The 20,268-nt window shown below is 51.7% G+C and overlaps 1 protein-coding gene across 1 annotated transcript in view; it reads left to right on the top strand.

Annotated features, from left to right (window-relative positions):
- Positions 1–2,017: 2,017 nt before the first annotated feature.
- EPHB1 (EPH receptor B1) overlaps positions 2,018–20,268 on the top strand; it is a 290,260-nt gene continuing 272,009 nt past the window's right edge. The window contains exons 1-2 of the mRNA XM_060149500.1: positions 2,018–2,039; positions 2,349–2,413. Coding sequence (XP_060005483.1) covers positions 2,018–2,039; positions 2,349–2,413 — 87 coding nt within the window. The remainder of the gene's footprint in view (positions 2,040–2,348; positions 2,414–20,268) is intronic.

Raw genomic sequence — 20,268 nt, 5'->3', positions numbered from 1 at the left:
ACATGCCCTGGGAAATTCAAGTGCATAAGACACCTCCACTAGCCTAAACAGCCCCATTGTGTGATTTTAAAAGGTGCCCCTCTGGAACACTGGATACCCATGTGAAAAGAAAAAAAAAATGTATATTTGACTCAGAGCTCCCACCTTATGCAAAAATTAACTCAAAATAGATCATAGACCTAAGTAGGAGAAAAGTCTTTGTGGTCTTGGGTTAGGCAAAGATTTCTTAGATATGACACCAAACCATAAAAGAGAAAATTGAAAAATTAGACTTCTCCAAAATTGAAAACTTCTGCTTTTTGAAAGACGCTGTTAAAGGGACAAAAAGATAAGCCATAGAGTGGGAGAAAATATTTGCAGAGCGTACATCTGATAAAGGACTTGTATCCAGAAGATATAAAGAAGTTACCAGGCATTCCCTGGTGGTCCAGTGGTTAAGAATCTGCCTTCCAATGCAAGTGACGCGGGTTCGATCCCTGGCCGGGGAACTAAGATCCCACATGCTGCGGGGCAACTAAGACCACGCACCACAACGAAGAGCCCTCCTGCTGCAGTGAGAGATCCTGCATGCTGCAACGAAGATCCCATGTGCCACAACTAAGACCCGACGTAGCCAAATAAATTAAAAAAAAAAAAAGTTACCAAACTCAACAATAAGGAAACAAGCAACCCAATCTAAAAATGGAAAGATTAAACAGATGCTTCACTAAGAAAGACATATAGATGACAAAAAAAATCATGTGAAAAACTGCTTAACATCATTCTTTATTAAGGAAATGAAAATTAAAACCACAATGAGATACCACTGCACATCTGTTAAAATGGCCAAAATTAAAAATGACTGACGCTGCCAAGTGTTGGTGAGGATGTGGAGGAACTGGAACTCTCATGTAATAGCCCTAAACTGGAAATGACAAGTGAACAGTAGACAAAATGCAGTCTCTCCATACAATGGAATATTACTCGGTGATAAAAAAGAATGAACTATTGTTACACACAAACATGATGAATCTTAAAAACAACTGTGCTGAGTGAAAGAAGCCAGGTTAAGAAAACAGTATATACTATATGATTCCATTGATGTAAAATTCTAGAGAATGCCAGTTAACCTATAGTGACAGAAAGCGGATCAGTCATTGCCCGGGCACAGTGACAGGGTGGGGCAGGGGTAGGAGGGAAGGAGGGATTACAGAGGGACAGGAAACTTCTGGGAATGACAGATATGTTTATTATCTTGATTGTGGTGATGGTTATAAATATATGTCAAAACTTACAAATTGTATGCTTTAGTTATGCGCAGTTTATTGCATGTGATTTCTACCTCGATAAAACTGTTAAAAAAACAAAACAAACAAAACAAAGGGGCTTTTGGATTTGCTGATCAGAGCTCTTATCAGCCTTTGGGGAGGTGTTTCCCTTGAGAGGTGGGGCTGACAGAAGTCAATAATAGATTGAAAAGGAAAGAGAGGAAAAAGAAACAGCTGCCCCGTTTTCAGGACACTTTACTACTAACTGCCAGAAAACAGGTCGAATAAACACCAGCTCTGTGATCACTACATGGTGCCTGGTGATCTCAGCGTGTGTACTGTAGCCACCCTGGTGGCCCCTGGGAGCTCACAGCCAAGTCAGGGTGTCTGTCTTTCCCTTACTGGCCAGAGGGATTGGTGACCAGGAAGCAGGCCCTTGGGGTCTGAGATGTGCATTTATGTTTGGGGTAAGGGCTTTGCCAAAGCTATGTGAGCCCACAGCAGAGTCTTGGGAAAGGGGCTGGCCATGTATCTGGGCCCAGGGGCAAAGGGACCTGCAGGAGGGCTGAGTGTTGGGACCAGAGGGGTTGAAGGGAAATCGGCCAAGAGTGTCAACACGGAGGCCTGAGGGGAGGCGGAGAAGAAGGGTGGGGAGAAAGGAAGGCAGGCAGATGAGGTTGGAGGGTGGGGAAGGAGCACGGAGGAAGAGGGAAGAAGGAGGTGGCCGGGGAAGGCTTGAGGAAGGGATTAGGTTTGGCTACTGGGTCAACATGGCCTGGGAAGACCCTGGAGGTAGAGTGCTATGGGAAGAAGCTGCGTCTCAGGGTTAAAGTGATGAGTAGGCAGATGACTTCACCCCACCCAGGTGGCTTGGTGTCATTCAGGTAGAGACTTAGCATCAGGACACCTGAGGTCTGCGCCTAGCTCTGCCACAAGTTGCGTCCTCCTAGCAGACCTCTTCCTTCTCCGAGCCGTGGGCTTGGCAAAGGAGCCCCGGGCTCCTATCACTGATATTTACAGTCATAAGTAACTTCAAGAACATAAGGGCCACTGTCCAGTCACCCTTCTGATTCACCATTTTTTTCTTTTTTTGATCCGTAGAAACTTTAATGGACACCAGGACGGCTACTGCAGAGCTGGGCTGGACCGCCAATCCCGCATCAGGGGTGAGTTTCAGACCATCCATCCTTCAATCCTGATGAGTAGTCGTGGGAGCAGAGCCTGACTTGCCCGTTTGGGACGTGGAGTATAGGCGTGAATGGCTGTGTCCATGGTCCATCCACAGAGAGGCAGGAGCAGGGCCTTCAGACCTGAGCTGCTCCCTGGTGTGGAGTTGCAGACCATCAGGTGACCAGGGCCTGTGTGGGACTGGGGCCAGTGGCTGCCAATAGCTGGGCTCTCAAGCCAGTGGTGATGGGGCAGACATCCGTGCCACCCATGGGGCTGCAGAAAGGCAAGGGCATGAGGGGGAGCTGGAGTTCAGAAGGGCCGAGGTTCTCTTTCACCTGACATTTCCTTAGAGAGATGTTCTGTATTCATTTGTTCAGTGCTCATGCAGCTGGCCAGACCCTGTAGCTACAAAGATGAAACAGCCTTGAGGAGCTCATGGCCTCCTGTGGGATCCACCATGTTCATGAATGAGCTGAAATGCATGTCTCCTTTGTGGCAGTGGAGAGGTCGACAGGCAGCTGTGGGCACAGCGCTGGGAGTGAGGCACTTCAGAGGGAGACGTGAAGCCTTTATAGAGAAGGTGCACGCGAGCTGGGTTTTGGAGAGGGAGTAGGAGTTCGACAGGTAGTGAATGGGGAACTGGAAAGATATTCCAAGTACGAGGAATAGCTGGTTAAAAGGGATGGGGTCACGAAAAGATGTAAGAGCAAGAGTCTGTGTGTCTGGACCAGGCAGGGTGTGGGCAGTGCTGAGGTTGGGCTGGGATGTGGATTGGCTGGGGCACAGGGTGGGGAACTGGGACTGCCGTGCTGAGCTAGCAGTTTGCATTTATCCTATAGGTAATGGACGGATCTTGTCATGCTTGCTGACAGGATTGTAGGGAACAGTTGAGAGAAAGACCTTTAAGAGGTTCTTTGAGCTGTCTCAGATGGGTTGGAAGCGTCAAATCAAAACGGGATACTTAGGACAGTTGGAGCAAAGCTAAGCAGGAGGTATTGGCAGCGTTTGGCAATGGATGGACTGCGGAGAAGAGAGGCAGAGAGAAGAGTAGGGAGGAGATTCGCATCCCTGGCTTCAGTGATGGGCTCTCTGAGGGGCCTAATCACGAAGGGAGAAGGCAGGAGGAGTGCGTGAACACTTCATCCCAGCAAGGGGGTGAAGCTGGCAGGGGTGAGGTGGGCTAGGCCCCCTTAGCTGCCCCACACCTCCTCTCTCCTCCCTGCCTTTGGTCACCTCCAGCCCAGGGCCTCTCTGCACCCTGGGGTGCACGTCACAGCCAGTCTTAACACACCCACTTCTGCCTTAGGGACACTGGGATTCGGGCCCGAGGCAGGCTGTGGCTTCACCCGCACCCTCTCCCCTGGTTTCTCACTTTCACTGCCCTAGGTGCAGGCATCAAGCCTTGGGGCAGGAGGGCAAAGTCTGGCGTGAGCTGTGTTTCCCAAAGCAGGGGTGGGAGCAGGGGCACATCTTGCCCACTCTGACGAAGTCCAAATCCTGCTGGGAACACTGTGGGCCACTGGGGAACACTTCCCGCTCCCAGTAGGGACTTTATGCAAAGCTGACGAGGTGGCAGCTCTTCAGGTGGCCTGGACATTAAGAACTTGCCACTCTTTTATAAGTGATGTTGTTGCTTGAAGGTTTGCATGTTTTCTCACGAGGCAACGATGTGATTTATGGTTCATTTTTCCCTTGATTTTTGTACACACCACCTGTCTTCTTTAAACTTCTCATCTCCTTTCCCAAGGAAGATCGTCCTTTAGGGGAACATTCAAAGTCAAGAGATGCCCTGTAGAGACAGCAGCTGGCTGGGCTGCTCTCTGCTTACCCTTCCCTGGTTACCAGCCATGCTCGCCGGCCTTGACCTTATTGCTCTCCTCCCAGGGACACACATCCAGATAGTTCTCCTGGCACCCTGAGCAGCTTCTGAGCCTGTCTGGTTTAGGGCGAGGAGCCGGAGGGTCAGGCAGGCCCTTGGCCTGGTCGAGAGGGCGGATCGAGGGCTACACTTCCACCCAAGCTCTTGCCCTGCCTCCCTGTGTTCTCGTCCCTGGAGAGTTGCCTCTGATTCCGTGAACACACCGGTGACTCCCAAGTTTGTCCCTGGCCCAGCTCACATATCCACCTGCCCTGTCTTTCATTGGCTGCTCAGCGTGGCCCGAGCAGAATTCACCCTCCTTTCCTTCCCCCACTGGCACACGCGGGCGCCGTCTTAGCGCACTGTGAAGGCCAGAAACCAGAGCCATTCTTGACTTTCCTCTTTCATCTTCAGGCCTCAGCTCACTCGGCCCATCCTCGGGATAACTTCCCTGCATCCCCAGCCATGTTAGGTCCTCCATCACAGGTCGTCTCAGGGCCGGGGAGCTTTACTTCACAGCCCTTTTCACAGCTGCAAATTTTACATCTCTCTGTTAGTATTGGACCCATCTCCGCCCTTCCCCCACTTTGGCCATAGTGTGGTCTCCATGGTGGCCTGGACTCTATTCGTTCACCATTGGACACTGGCGCCTAGTTCACTACGTATATTTCAATGTATTATTTGTTGACAGTTCTTGACTTGGGCGAGTGGGGGGCTGATGGTGTCGTTCTTGGAGATGAGGACAAAGGAGGAGGGGCACGCTTGGTGGAAGGAGGCCGAGCTCATGAATCTGAAGTGCCCCTGGGCACCCCTGGGGAGGGGCCCATTAGCATGTGACTCCAGGGCAGGGGAATGAGAAGGCAGCCTCACGTGTGGCAGGCGAGCCCAGGGGGTGGCTGCAGTCTCCCAGGGAGAGTGTCTGGAGGGAGAAGAGGTGAGAACTTGGGATGGGTGACCTGACTGAAGTGTGAAATAGAGAAAGAGGAGCCTGAAAAGGGCATGAGAAGGAGTGGCCTGGGAGGCAGGAGAAAACCAAGAGGTGGTCTTCTCACGGGAGGAGGCATCAAGGAGGAAGTGGGGCAAAAGTGCTGCTGGGTGTTGAAAGTTTCCACTGGGCTTGGTTACAGGGACCCTACTGGTGACCTGTGCTGATGGCTTCAGAGGGGACCGGGGTCAGAAGCCAGAAATCAGGGTGTTGAAGGGTCAGGGGGAGGTGAGGATATGGAAGCAGCAGCTCATGAGGAGAGAGAATACAGAGCGTGGGGGGCGGAGGGAACGGGGGGCTGTGGGCGTGGGTGCCTTTCAGGGCCCGGGACTCCTTTGCTGTTGAAATGGCAGTGCAGTGACCGGGTGCCTTCAGAGATGGGCATGCTCAGGATTGGAGACAGAAGCCATCAAAGGGGAAAGTCTTTCAACTTCCTATCTTCTCTCTGAGGTTGGAGGGGAGGTTTGGAGAGTGGAGGTGGGGAGTCTTTTTATTTTCTTTATTTTCTTTTTTCATTTTTATTATCAACAAGCATTGGCCAGAAATTTTAAACAACGTGTGTGATAAAATACTTTCCCCTGCCCACATGCCACTACCACTACAGAGTGGATTGAGAGCCAGGGAGTCGGAGAAGGGAGAATGCTTAAATCCAGAGTAGGACAGCCAGGCTTGAATCCCAGCTCTGATGTTTACTAGCTGTGTGATGTTGGGTGAGTTACTCCACTTCACTGAAGCTTCATTTTCCCACTTGTGAACTGAGTACCATACAGGTTCAGGCATTGTTGATAGCTTTACACAAGTTATGAGTTAGGGAGTCTTGAGTAGCAGGTTTTAGGAGGGAGGAAAAGGTGTGAAGTAAGTGCCACTGCTGGTGACTTGGAGAGAGGCTGGACTTGTCTGGAAGGAGTGTGGCTGGAATAAGGGCCTAGCTGAGGTAGAGACCGTGTGTCTGTGACGGCCCTGATCAGGCGGCGGAGTCATCCTGAGTTATGTTTGTGCAAGAATGGTGGGTCCGGAGCTTCCCTGGTGGCACGGTGGTTGAGATTCCGCCTGCCGATGCAGGGGACATGGGTTCGTGCTCCGGTCCGGGAAGATCCCACATGCCGCGGAGCGGCTGGGCCCGTGAGCCATGGCCGCTGAGCCTGCGCGTCCGGAGCCTGTGCTTCGCAGCGGGAGAGGCCACAACAGCGAGAGGCCCGCGTACCGCAAAAAAAAAAAAAGAATGGTGGGTCCGGAGGGTCAGGAGCTGAGGGCGTTGGCAGCAGGGGGTGGGCTCTTGCAATGTGGCATCGACCCCACGAGAAGAAGAGTGAAGCCAGGACAGACTGACCATGTAACAAAGTATGGGGGGCCCAGTTGAGGGTCTTGGTGAGACTGGAGGAGGACCAGAGGCTGTGGCCTTGAGTCAGGGCTTAGATTTAAGACAAACAGAGTACTTCTGGGTGATGAAGGGGTCCAGAGAGTGGGGCCAGGGCCGGGCATTTGAGAAGCCAGGAGGCTGGGTGGGTGGTCCACATCTTCTTGGGATCCAGTGGGGAAGGAAATCGCCCCGCCAACCCCAGAAAGCGGACAAAGGCCTCAGGTGGTCCCTGCAGTCAGGATACCATGCATTCGTAAGATGTTGAAGGGTGGGCGGACATTGTTCTGGTAGCCTGTGGGTCTCCAGGGAACTGGGTTGGCCTCATCCAGAAGAGGCACCATGATTCTGCCAGGGGGCACAGCTGGCATTTCAATGAACCCTATCCACAGTGCACTGTCTGTTAGGTGGGCTCCCCAGAGAGAGACCAAGAGACTTCCTTTTATGGGGTCAGTAGGTATCTTCACCCCTGTACTTGAGGACTGCCAGATGTGGGAAGGAGTTGGACTGCCCACCCACACATAGCCCGCAAATTGTTTTCAGCTATATTGCTGGAAAGTGGATTATAATATTACGTGTCAAAAGCAGAAAGTATTTCTGCTCAAATGGCAAAATGTTGCTTTATAATCTAATTGCAGCTTTAATTTAAAGCCTTTAGTTTTAACCGGAATCAGAGGCCACCTGGTGAGCAGAGGGAGAAAGTAACAAATACATTTCTAAAGTAACAAATGCCAGGGAGGGGCTGAGGTACCATCAAAGGGCATCCTGGGACCCTCACCCACGACCCTGCTGACCTCACCCTCCTCCCTCAGGCTGCCTTCAGTTACCTCTCCCAAACCCTTGTTTCCAGCCCTGCTCCAGAAGGGTCCTGACCTTCAATTTCAGGAGCTCTGGACAGTGGGGGAGCTCCGAGAGGTCCCGTGGTCAAGCACTCGGTGCTGTGCTGAGCCACCGGCAGAGCTCAGTAAGTGCTAGTCTCCGTGGTTGCATGGTCCATCTTAGCAGTCCGCGCCAGTTCCTAGAGGCTGCCTGGCCCTCTCCCCATTTTCCTTTTCCACTGCCCTCCCTCCTTGCATCACTCTCTGTCTCTCAAGTATCAGTTCCGTTCTCCTCCCCTCAGGGAGCCCTCCTGGACGCCCCTCCCCACCAGGACTCTGTGGTAGGGGCCCTCTTCTTAAAGCAGAGGGCTTGGTGCTGACTTCTAATGTACTGTCCATAAACCTCTGTTGATGTGTGCTTTCTCCCACCGGCCAGAGAATGGAGTGGCTTCATCTCTGTCCCTGGTGCCCAGCACTGGTCCAGCAGAGGACAGGCTCCAGTAAATGTCTGTTGGCCAAATAAATGAGGAAGGACTGAAGCATTCATGATACTTCCCTGCATCTTCAACCCAGGGTTCTGAATTTAGGAGATGCTCAATTTAGGTTTATTGTAGCCCAATAAAATGCTTGTTGTAGGCCTCTCAATACCCAATTGATTGTCCATGTCTTTTTAAAGACGTTAGTTAGTGATGCAGATGGACCCACCTCTCCTGAGATGAGCATGAGAGAGGAGACGAGGACACCCACCGGAAGGTCCCAGTTGCTTTCAGACACTGGCTGTGATGGATTAGGAAGGTGAGCCTGGGTCCCTCTGATAGTGAGGCTTCTTCAGCTTGCTTGCTGGAAATCCAAGCAGGCCCTTTTACTTTCACAGTTTTGCCAGGGCTCACTGGCTATTTGCATGTGGGCGGCCAGTGACCTCTGCATGTGTAGGTTTCTGTGTCTGTGGGATGTGTGGCCCCCGTGTGACCATCTACAGATCGTGAGTTATCTTCAAAGAACACTCCACGGGCTTTCAGACTCCAACTCCATCTGTGCTGCCCTTTGAAACCACCTTCCCGGCCCATGACATGCTCTGTTCTCTACTTTAATATTGGCAAAGGAGGACAGCCAATGGGAAGTGGGGGAGGTTGATAGAAGAAAGATGGAAAAGGAATCTGGAGCCAAGCCTGATGAACCTTCAGGACGAGCAGGCTGGGTGTGTGCGTGCCTGTGCTCCATGTGTGTGTGCATGTGTGTATAGGTATGTGTCTGTGCATATATATATATGATATATGTGTTTGCACGTGTGTGTATCCAGGTACATGTATGTATATATGTGTGTATGTGTCTGTGTATATATGTGCTTCTGAGTATTTCTATGTGATATATGTGTGTATTTCTATGTGACGTGACGTGATGTGTGTGTGTGTGTATGTGTGTGTGTGTGTGTGTGTGTGTGTGTGTGTGTGTATGAAGTTAAATGAGCTTATTTCACCTTATGCCTCTGCAAGCAGTTCCCAGAGTTCTGGAAAAATCTTAAATGATGGGAGGATTATTGGACTAAGTAGAGAGCTTCCAGGGAGACCAGTGTGAAGGGAACAACCTTCATTTGAATGCCTGTGTCTGATAAATTAACTCCCCACGCAGGATGCACGCCCATGAGAGCGGTGCATTGGGATCTTCCTCCCTCACAGCCCTCCTTGTTCACGTGGGGACCCTCCTGGCAGCCTCCCGTCTCCTTGTCTGTCAGATCCAGGCACCCTCACCAGCTGCCCACATCCTGCGAATAAGGACAGCACGCACTGGAGAGAAATCCACCCTAATAACATCCCATTCGTTCCAAGGCCAAGCAAAATCAATTGAAATTTAGCTGGTCTGATGGGTGAGAAGTTTATGGAGCAGCAGTGAAGGCATCAGGCCTTGACATCAAATAATCCGGCTCCCCTTCCCGCTCGGCAGCTCCCTGGCTGTGTGATCTTGGGCCCGTCATGCAGACTCCTTCAGTCCTGGTTTCCTCCTCTGCTCAGCAGAGTGAGGATGGGAAATGTTCCATATATGAAACCATGTCAGTAAAAAGTTTTCCTTCATTCCTGGTTTCCTCCTCTGCTCAGCAGAGTGAGGATGGGAAATGTTCCATATATGAAACCATGTCGGTAAAAAGTTTTCCTGGGTAAACACTCAGGAAGTGTTAGCATAGTACGCATCCTCTGGAGGTCTGGATTTTCTCTTTTCTTCCTTTGATGACTCAATCATGCTAATTAAGACAGAAAAGTCTGAGCTAAATTAGGCAAATCCAAGAGACATTTAACTCTGGGCAAAATGATTCTGTGAATGGAGTTGTACGGTTTTTGAATTTCCGGCCATGCTGGAGGCAGGCAGGCAGAGCGGGACAGAGTTGGTCATCCTTTCTCAGACTGGTACCCCTGCCTGGGACTTGGGGGTGTTGGACCTGGTTGCTGACTGCTGGGAGCCACACTTCTGTATCAGTCAGGGCTTCCTGGTGGCCAGGGACAGCAAAGCCTAAGTCAGTCTTAAGGAAGGTATCTTGGCTCATGTAAATGAATGGTCCAGTGGCTGATGTGGCTTCATGGGTGGCTGGTCCACTTCCTTAGATCAATTTCTCTCTCTCTTCCCACACACTTTTTCCTCTCTCTACTCCCCTGGTGTTGGCTCCATGCTGGGCCTCCTCTTGGTAATAAGAAGTCTGCAGAGGCTCCCGCCCCTACAACCACATCCATCCATGTCCCCTGGGGAAGCGCAAGCACTTCCTCCTGGTCGCCCCAGCAGAAGCCCTGGAATTAGCCCTGAATGGGCCTGACTGGATCAGTTTGACTCCCGTGCCTGCCCTGATCCAGTCCCTGCATTCAGGAAGTACCGAGTGGTACTCCCAGGTCCTGTATTCCAACCCCGTGTTGTGCTGAGCCCACCGGAAGCCTTGGACTGACAGGCTGGCGGAAGTAATTCCCCAGAAGGAATCGGGATGTGGGTACCCGAGAACTGGATAGGTGCTCAGCAGAGAAAGAGGAAATCTAACACTGTATCACAGGCCCCATGTGCTTTACAGCCAGGCGTGCATCAATCGTCACAACAGCCCCGTTTTACAGATGAGGAGACTGAGGCACGGAACAGCTGTTAAATTGCCTCTGGTCACATGGCTAGAAAGCGCCAGTGCTAATAACATCCAGCCTGCTCTCCTGCTGACAACCAGGCCGTACCCTCTTTCCCAGTGAAATGCTACAGTGTCTCCAGAGGGTGGCTTCCAAAGGAACTCCCAGCTCGAGTTGCTGGGGGTTCCTTGAATTCAGGTTCAGTATCCAAAAGGTTTTTCTCACAGTTCAGGACATGGGTGGTATCCTTTCCCCGAGCTGTTACCCAGGAATTAGTACTGCTTTCTCCTCTGGGAGGGGCCCTGCCTCCCAGCAGGTGGGCCTCTGCCCTCCCTACTCCCTCTCCCCTTCCCACCCCTCCCCTGCCCTCTTCAGGTAACCCCCTGAGATAAGTCAGAGCTCCCACCCTGGGCCTCCCACCCACTCTTTATCTTTTTCTCTCGCTACCAAAAGGCCTGTAATTAGGAAACATTAGCAGGCTCAAAACAGCTTTCATACCTGAAACGTCCTCTGTAATTGCACTCAGCAGTGCTCTTCTCTGGCTATTAATGTCACTTTTATGAAACAATGAGGAACAAAACACCCCAAGGCACTTAAAACATTTTTTTTTTTATATAATATGTGTCTTTTAGGAATGGAAGTTTAAAATCACCTGCTTGACAGAGAGAGTTATAGAAAAGGCCTGGGGGCTCAGGACAGAGCCATGGGGGCGGGACCCTGGGGAGGTGGAAGGTGCTCCACGGGGTTCAGACGCTGCTCTGGGAAGTATGACAGCCCTGGGCTGGGTTGGCCGAGGCTGGTGGATCCCAGGGGAGGAGAGGTGGGCTGGACAAGGGCACAGTTCTGCTCTGTTTCATCTTGTGTGGTTGCTGTCTGTCACAGGGCTTTTATATGAGCTCTTTTCTGTGGGCACGTGTGTGCCTTTGACAGAGAGGTGACTAGAATGTTACAGATGACCAGTGTCATTGGTTAGAATATGAATGATTACATTGAGTAGAATATTAATCATTGCAACTGGTTGCAGAAATGCTAGGGAACCGTTGACCGAAACTGCCTGCCTTGGCCAGGCATGATGATAATTTGGGAGGGGCCAAAAGGAGGGAGGAGACGCCAGTCCCTATGTCCTGCTCTCACCTCCCAGAATCCTTCGCTTTGGAATCTATCTTGTCTGAGAGATGCGCGCACCAGGGGAAGGACACTGAGTCAGACCAAATATGGGCCAAGCAAGATGACTGGCCAGAGACAAGCTGGAAACTAACCCCATTACCATAGAACTGGAGACAGCCAGCCACGTGGCAGAGCAGTTCTGGCTTCCCTTACCCTGCTGCTCTCCGCCCAGGCGCCCCTTCCCAATAAAGTCTTTTGCTTTGTCAGTACGTGTGTCTCCTTGGACAATTCATTTACGAGTGTTAGACAAGAGCCCACTCTTGGGCCCTGGAAGGGGTCCCCCTTCCTGCAACAGAAATACATCGGATATGACTGCGTATATGTGTGTGTGGGTGGAGTGGAGAGAGAGACTGACTGAGGGAGAGATGCTTCTCCAACTTGCTGTGTTAAAGAACTTTGGGAGTTGTGGTGGTTTACCAGAACCTTACTGTCCGGCAGATTGATTTTCTTGCTCTCGGAAATGCCTTGCAGACTCATTCATCAGCAGAGCAGGAGATATCTCTGTCCGCAAACTCTGGGAGGGAACCACAGAGGTCACCCAGCCCCCCTCCCCGTCTCAGGGGCAGGCTTAACCCTCATTTGTCCGGACAGATAGGGGTCTTTTCTCTAAAACCTTCCCTAGAATGGCAAATCCCTGGCACACCCCTTGTCCCAATCCTGGAAACCTTTCTCCCACCAACATGTGAGGCTTAGGACCAGCTGCCTGGGACAGCTTTTCTCAGGTTGAAGGCTGGAGCGGCCCTCAGGGCCCTGGAAGGAAACGGGGCTCCTGACACAGGCACCAGGATGCAGCTGAGGGGGTTCCTCAGGGGCTCATTGCCCTGACAGCCTGAACTTGCAGCTCCTCACTGGTCTCATAGGTGAAGGAAAGAAATGTATTACAGGGGAGGATGAAGCATTAGAAGGAAGGTGAGGCAGAGTTAAGAGGCCTGGAGAAGATGGACAGGAGGAAAACGGATGGAGAAGGGGCGTCAGGATGGGCAAAAGACATGGATCTTCTGGCTCTGGAAGGACAAGCCGAGCTTATGCGGGAACAGGGAAGCCCTGGGGGTGCACCCTTGGCCTTACCTCCAGCTACGGCCCGAGGGAGAAGAATCCTTTGGCCTGAATCCCACTGTACTTCCCGTAGCATCAAGGAGCAAACCCAGGATTTGCAATCTAATATTCTGGGTTTATTTCCATTTTCCTCTGAGTTCTTTCACTCCTCTGAGCCCATCTTCCCCCTCTGTCACATGGGTAATGTAAGATCTTATTTACAGAGTGGTTGACAGCATAAATTGGCTTTACCTTCTTTGGAAACACCAAAGCTTAGTCAATACCACTTGCCCTGACTAGTGCTAGTGGTCTCAGTGATTCTTGTCTGAGGGACTTAACTTGCATGGGATGAGGGTAGGAATTGATGGGTGAGGGGGCCCTGAGATGCAAGATCAGATTTCCAGCCTTTCTGTCAGGTTGTGGCTCTTGTGAGAATACCATCAGAGGGTGCACCCTGTTATTATTCATAGCACTTTTATTAGGAATAGTGATAACTACTGCTACTACTAGTTACTGTGAATTAACTACCAGCTGTGTACCAGGCACTGAACATCACTTGTATCACTTCGCTGAATTCTCACCAGGACCCCGCAAGCCAGGGCGGGTATTTCTCCCATTTTACAGAGCAGACACTGAGGCTCGGGGCAATGGTCCAAAGGACTGCTTAGGGGTTTTGCCGAGACTGACCCCAGGCCTGTCTGACCACAGAGCTCACTCCTGTACTTGTACTTCTGCCCCTGGATGAGAGTGAGGAAGGGTGAGTCATACATTGTTGAGAAACCAGAGAACAGGGGGGCAAGGAGAGAAAAAAGTTTCCCAGTTTTCTACAAAGGGAAAGGGTAGGTTTGAGAGTGAAACGTACACATGTTAAACACCCATGAATCGCTTTTTAAGGCAAGCTGTTTGGGGAGGGGTGGCGCAAGCGCTGTGTGATGTGTGGGGTTTGGGGGTAGAGTAGCAAGTCCAGGAAGAGCCTTGAGGGAGCAGCCCTGTTCCCAGGGCAGGTGAGGCCTGGCCAGGGAGCCAGAGGAGGACACAGGTGGTCCCTGGGGATGGCTGGTTCCAGATAGTGATGGAGGAGCGTGTGGTCAGCTCCCGCCCCCAGGCCTTGGCAAATGCTCAGGAAGTGAGGACTCCTGGGAAGGGAGAGAGGTGAGGGGTCTCCGTGAGCTGCTGTTTCCCATCCAGTGGCCCCCCGTGTCAGTTCAGCTGAACCAGCCCCTCCTGCATTTGAGGTGCTCCTCTGCTAATAGAATGGGGGGGGCGTCTAGTCGTGGCACACCCTCATCTCCATACGTACTGTCCCACTCACCACTCTTCCTGGTGGAGAGAGGCATGCCCAACACATTTCCCAGTGTCACAAAGGACAACCACATGAAAGATGTTGCAGTCAAGATTCAGCCTTATCTTCTCAGTGAGAGCTCTGTCTTCAAACTGACATGGTCAGTGGTAATGGTCCACACTTGCGTTTAGGTGTAAATGGGTCACTGTGAGAAACAAGCCAGGGGTGACCCAGGTGGGCAGTGCCTCAGGTGGTGGGAACTTCCATGTGGCTGGCCACATATTCATAGGGACTGACTGCAAGACGCGGGTGCAGGAAAGGCAGCTGCAAGTCACAGGTGATGGTGGTCCCATTGTATGCTGTGCCGGCCTGAGCACATCTTCAGAAATGGGCTTATTCTGGGAGCAGAGTTTTGAAAGGGACAATGGACCCGGAGTGGTGCCTAGTCGGGGGTGGTACCTAGTGGGGGGTGATGCCTAGTGGGGGGTGACCAGTGATCGTGTCATTCAGAGAATGTTGGTGGACCTGGGAACCTCAGCCCAGAAGCAGTCTGAAGCAAAGTCCAGGAGGCAGAAGCACGAGATCAAAGTCCTCCCCAGGCTTCCCAGGACCAAGCTCCAGCAGCCACAGTCCCTCAAAGTGGATCACACACAGTGACCACATTTCCAGAGTTGGGGAGGGGACAGGATGGAGGAGAGTGTGTCCCCTTCCCAGGTCAGATTTGATTTTCCTGCACCCTGAGAATGGGAATGATGCCAGGAGCTCCTCCAGGAAGGCCAGTCTCTTCCTCCCCCGTGGCTTGCTGCCTTGTCTCCAGGACAGCTCCAGCTGGCCACAGCCAGCCTGCCCACACTCAGTCAAAACTCTCTGCACTCATGGAATAAGGAGCCCATCTCCCTGGCCTGTAACCCAGTGTGCTGGCCTTGTCTATGCGTGCTGAGCGGAAATCCCTCCAGGCTGAAGGAAAATGCCATCAGTCTCTCCCAGGGGTAACTGCTCTTCATCAATGGAGCCCAGGCCCGGGCAGAGCAGTTCCAGGCCGCTAGGGCCTGGGGCCCGCATCTCCCGCCCCTGCCTTGTTCGACAAGGCCTTGTTGGACAGCAGTGGGGACCGCATTCAACCGACAGCTTAAGATAATCACATGTGTGAGGCGCTGGGATAATGACAGCTGAATACCCTGCCACCGTTGCCATAGTGACCAGCCAAGCACTGGTTCCCTCCTTTTTTTTTCTTTCTTATTTTCTGGGCCTCCTTGTTATAGTGCTGGCTGGTGGGCGGGGGGGTGAGTTTGGGAAATGGGAAAGAGGAGGAAAGGGGGAGGGGAGACCCAAGAGGGGCAGCCCATTATATGTTCTTTAAATACCCCAGCTGGAGGTGTTTTAAATCTCAACAGAGACAGAGAGAAACAGTGTCTTAATCCCCAGCTCCCTGTGAATTATTTAAAAGGGATCTTGTCAGAAGGATGAATTTGTCACTGTTTCAGTGTCAACAGCAGCAGCAGCTGTCATAATGGCCGAGGACCCCACTCCAGGCAGGGCCTGGTACCAAATGCTGCTTCCTGCTGGAAGTTACAGCGGCCCCGGTGCTGTGGACAGGGAGCCCCCACCCGAGGCACAAGCCTTCAGTGTTTCTCCTGGCGTGCTGACAGAGACTGGGCTGTGAAATGTGCCAGGATGCCGAGATGCAAGCCATCTGGACCTCGGGCCGGCTGGCCTTGCCCTCTGTCAGTGTGGCTCCCATGACCCATAAGCATGGCGTCTCTGTGTAGCGAGGGGCGCTCCCTGGCTGGGAGTGGGCTGACCCACTCACTCACAAATGCTTGTACGGCATTTGATGGGTGGGCATACACCCGAGGGAGGGCACACGGGCTCCACCTGGGCCACAGCCAGCACCCCCAACTACACACACACACACATGCACACCCAGGCATGCATGCACACATGTACATATGCATGAACACATATGCACCCGTGCACATGCCAGAGATGATGCCCAGGTGCAGACAACTAGACAGACAGGAGAGAGTCAGAAATCATACACATCACGGAGGGAGAGCAAGACTTTCAAGGAAAAATGCCTGGTGCTGAGAGAGGTGCTCTGAGGGCTGACAGCCACGACTCGCAGGGGCCTCTTATTCAGGCTGAAGTACTTCGGGCACATCACCACGTTTAATCCTCACAGCCATCTGGTGAGGTGGGTACCCTGAGTATCCCTGTGTTAGAGAAGGAAACCGAGGCTCAGGGAGGTTTAAAGACATGTCCATGGTCACGGGGCTGGGTCTGGCTGACTCCAGAGTCTGTGCACTGAACTCCTGAGCTAAAAGCCAGGGGTCACCATGACCTCTGGGGTTCAGGGTTAGGCAGGGTGACAGCAGTGCTTCTTCATCCCAACCCTTTGTTGCTCAGCACAAAAATCTCCTTCCGAGCAACCTGGGTACGTTATGCTTGGGGCCATTTCTCTCACGCCCACCTCGACACCGTATTTCTTGCATTTTTCCACCATCCAAGTTTCCAGAAGGATTTTGTGGAGATTTATAGAGACTGCCTTGGGAAATAATAAGTATGTTTTCCATACTCTAATTCTTTCCATATTCTAATTGCGTCTGCCACCCCTATCCCCTGCTCTTCTGCACCTTACGCACCCTTTGGAAAATGCATCGCTTTGTGCCCTTTCAAGGCTCTGGGCTCTCAGAAGCAGTGGCTGCCCCAAGCCAGGGGCCCAGCTCCTGGGCTTACCGCATAGGGCCATGGTAATGAACAGCGGCCAACGGGTCCTCCCAGCCCAGTCCATCAGGGAGGTAAATGAAGCATGTCGGGAGGTGAGCTGGGGCTCGCGGCCCTCGGGGGAGCCACTGACTACATGGCTGCCTTGCTTGGTTGGTGTACTAAATGGTAGATCCCTCTGGGCTTGTAGGAATTTATGCCCCACGGACCACATTTTACATTTTAATTAGCCCTCAAGCTTGTCTAATATCCAAACTCTTTCAGGCTTAGTTTACTGTCTACACTGGAGCTGTGTTCTTGGGATCCAGGTTGATTGGAGGTGGTGGCCCCAGCCCTGCCTGAGCCATCTGCTGTCCTGAAGAACCTCTGGCTTCCTGTGGGCTCTGTGAAGTCGCGTGTGGCTCAGGCCTCAGTGGGCTTCTCTTCCTGTTCAGAGAGCAGCCATCTCTTACTGGGAGCCTGAAAGCAGGTCTTTGGACTTCCCCTGATTGAGCAGTGCCATGGGAGTCAGGGTCCTAACAGGGTGTGGTGATGGCAACTGTTTGCAGAATAGCAGGTTCCTCCAAACAAAGGTTTGCGCCCAAATGCAAGCTGAATGGGAGCAAAGCCTGTGATGTGTGTCCAATTTTGTCTCCTTGTGGTCTGGTGGCTGACAGTGGCCCAGGGATTGCCTGGCTGAGGGAATGGGGCCCATGCTGAAACCTGCCCAGAGGCAGCCCTGGAGATTCCGGGAGGCATGGGGAGAAGGCTGCTGGCTGTCCCTCTGGGTCCGTAAGGAGACCGAGTTCAGCCCTTTAGTCCCTGCATTTTCTGCTGACGGAAGGGTAGGATTATTTATCTAAAATGGAGGAGATGATTTCCACACCCTGATGCTCAGGTTAACATAACAGCGATGCTGCTGCGGATAGTAATGATAATAGTTGGTACTTAGTGAATGGTAGTTACTTGCAGGCTCAGTGCTAGGTGATTTCTTACCTAGGTGATGATCTTTGAGTCCTCGTGACACCCTGCAGGGTAAAGAGTGTTTTGCAGATGAGGAAACTGAAGCTCAGAAAGCTGTGTGTGGTTGCAGAGCTGTAACTGGCAAGGGTGGGGTCTGCCTGCGCCCGGCAACCTCTCCTGCCTCCCCTCCTCCCACTTTCCCCCTGCCCTATGCCACTTGACAGCCACCCCGGCACCCTGGCTTTCTCGGCAACATGCCGGCAACACTCTTGCTCCAGAGAAGTCTGTTCTTCTTCCCTGAGCCTGAGGTGCTGCTCCCACATGTGCCCTCCAGGCTGGGGGCCCCTGAGTGTCATTCCCATCTCTACCCAAAAGGAGACCTCTGATGATCCCACTGCCAGCTGTCACTCGCTAACCCCTTACCTGCTCCTCAGTAGTATTTAACACTGTTCAACTTTATGTTATTAATTTGTTTGCTTGTTCATCTACTGGTTTGTTCCCTTAGGTTATCAGGCCCATGGGAGCAGGGCTTTGTCTCTTAGTCACTGCTGTGTCACCAACACCTAAGACCACTACTTGGGGATGTAGTAGGTGCTCAATTCTTTATTTTAAAAATGAGTTAAATAAACTGGGTTGGAAACAAATCAGAATAGCCTCTTGTTAGACTAATAGAGGCCAAAATGCCAATTTTGATGATTTCTGTCCTCATCTTAAATAGCAGTGTCCAGAGGAGCACCCCTTCCTGGACGGGCCCTGTAGAGGTGGCTTATTCTCGGCAATTGCTATGATGCAGCACCACGGCAGCCACTGGGCGCTCTGGGGGGGGGGGGCAGGGCCGGCCCAGGGAGGTGCAGCCGTCCAAGGAAGGGCCAGCGATCATAGATCTTTGCAGAACTCCATGCTTGGAACTGTCTTCAGAGGCATAAGTAGCATCAGCTCCCTCTCCTTAACTTCATTTTATAGTGGTTCTTCATTTTCGACCAAGAACTAGTGTTTCTTAGCTTACTCATCCATCTGACTCATCAGATTGGGCTCCAGAGGACCTTTGCCTGTTTCTGAAATCCAAACCCACCCTTGGAGGATAAAGAATGTGTTAGTGTTTCTGAAGGTTGTTCTAGAAGGGCAGTGTCGATGGACCAGTGGGTAGAGTTCATGGCAGTGGTTTTGAAGGAGAACAGTGTGTTCTATACACACATATGCACACAATCGGCCAGACAGCAAATGCCAGCAGGCACTCGGGGGCTACTCCGGAGCAACAGACCTGCAGGTTCTGACTCCAACAAGCCAGTCAGAGAAACCGAGATCTTGGAGGAACCTACAGGGGTCTTTATCATACATCAAAGTCCTGATCTGAAAGCCTGAACAAGTACTTTCTAGTGGGTGTCATTGTTTTCTTCATTATGTTTATCTCAAGGACAGGTGGTCCATTGGCATCAATAATAATGCCCTTTCAGAGGTTGTTAATATTCTGCTGGTTGTGCAAGGCTGCTTTGCTTCTTCTTCTCCCAGGGACAAGTTAGCCTGGTGGCACCTGCTATAAGTCCCCAGGCAAGGACCAGGGGCTGAGGAACAGACCAGGAACTTGCTCATTCCCTCAATTTGTCAGTATGTATGGAGGGTTAGGCACTGGGTATATTAGGAGGTCCCTAACACAGTCCAGCCTTCTAGGGGGCAAGTCCACATTGGGGAGGGTGGGTGGAGGTTGGATTTTTGAGACTGCAGCAGGACTGTAGAGAGCAAGGAGGTGAGTTCCAGGAGGTTACCAGGAGATATCCAGCAGGCAGCTGGATAAACAAGTCTGGGCACTGGGAAGAGGTCGGTGATGTAGCGCATGGTGGTTGCAGCCTTGTGTGTGGCTGAGATCACCCAGGATAAAAGGTGAGAGGAGAAGGGAGTAAGGGTAGAGCCCCAAGAAACCTGTGGATTTCACTCATCCCAGATATCGCTGAATAACAACGTCATCATGTAATACCAGTGTTGCAAAGCTAAATGCACAGAATTATTTCGCTGTCGACAGAACTAATAAATTAGTCAAAACATAATTCCCTGTCCTCAAGGAGCTCACATCCTGGTAGCGGAAACGAAAGCAATTAACGAATCGTTCAAAGCAGTGTATTATCAAATGCTAAATTGTGTGGAATAGCTCAACCATACTCTAAGCATTTGGGAAGATGGTAGCTGAGTATAAGCTGGGAAGGCATCATGGGAGAAATAAGACTTGAGGCCCCTCAAAGGAAAGGCTGCCGAGAGAGCTAGGCTCTGCCACCCCCCAGCTCCCTGACTCCGGGCCACTATTTTGTCTCTGGGCCTCAGTATGCCCATTTGTCAACAAAAGGTCTTGGTCAACACGACCTATAGTGGTTACCAGCCAGGCTGTTATTCTCTGGTTCTGTGTCATGGAGGAGTTGAGATGGGATGAGGATGGGGTAGAAGAAAAGCTTCAGAACATTAGCAACATTATCAGGAGACAAAAATGGGCACTGTCTCTGAGTGATGGGAGAGGATGTGGCCCTAGCTTGAGCCCTGGCTGTCTCTTGCCTGGTCTGCTGTCATTACTCTCTGACCAAACAGCAAGCCAGGGCATGAATCCAGCC

The sequence above is a fragment of the Lagenorhynchus albirostris genome, chromosome 5 (genome assembly GCF_949774975.1).
Source record: "Lagenorhynchus albirostris chromosome 5, mLagAlb1.1, whole genome shotgun sequence".
NCBI classification, from domain to species: Eukaryota; Metazoa; Chordata; class Mammalia; order Artiodactyla; family Delphinidae; genus Lagenorhynchus; species Lagenorhynchus albirostris.
Note: the sequence above shows the minus strand (reverse complement) of the source record. Positions and strands in the feature narration are given on the sequence as shown.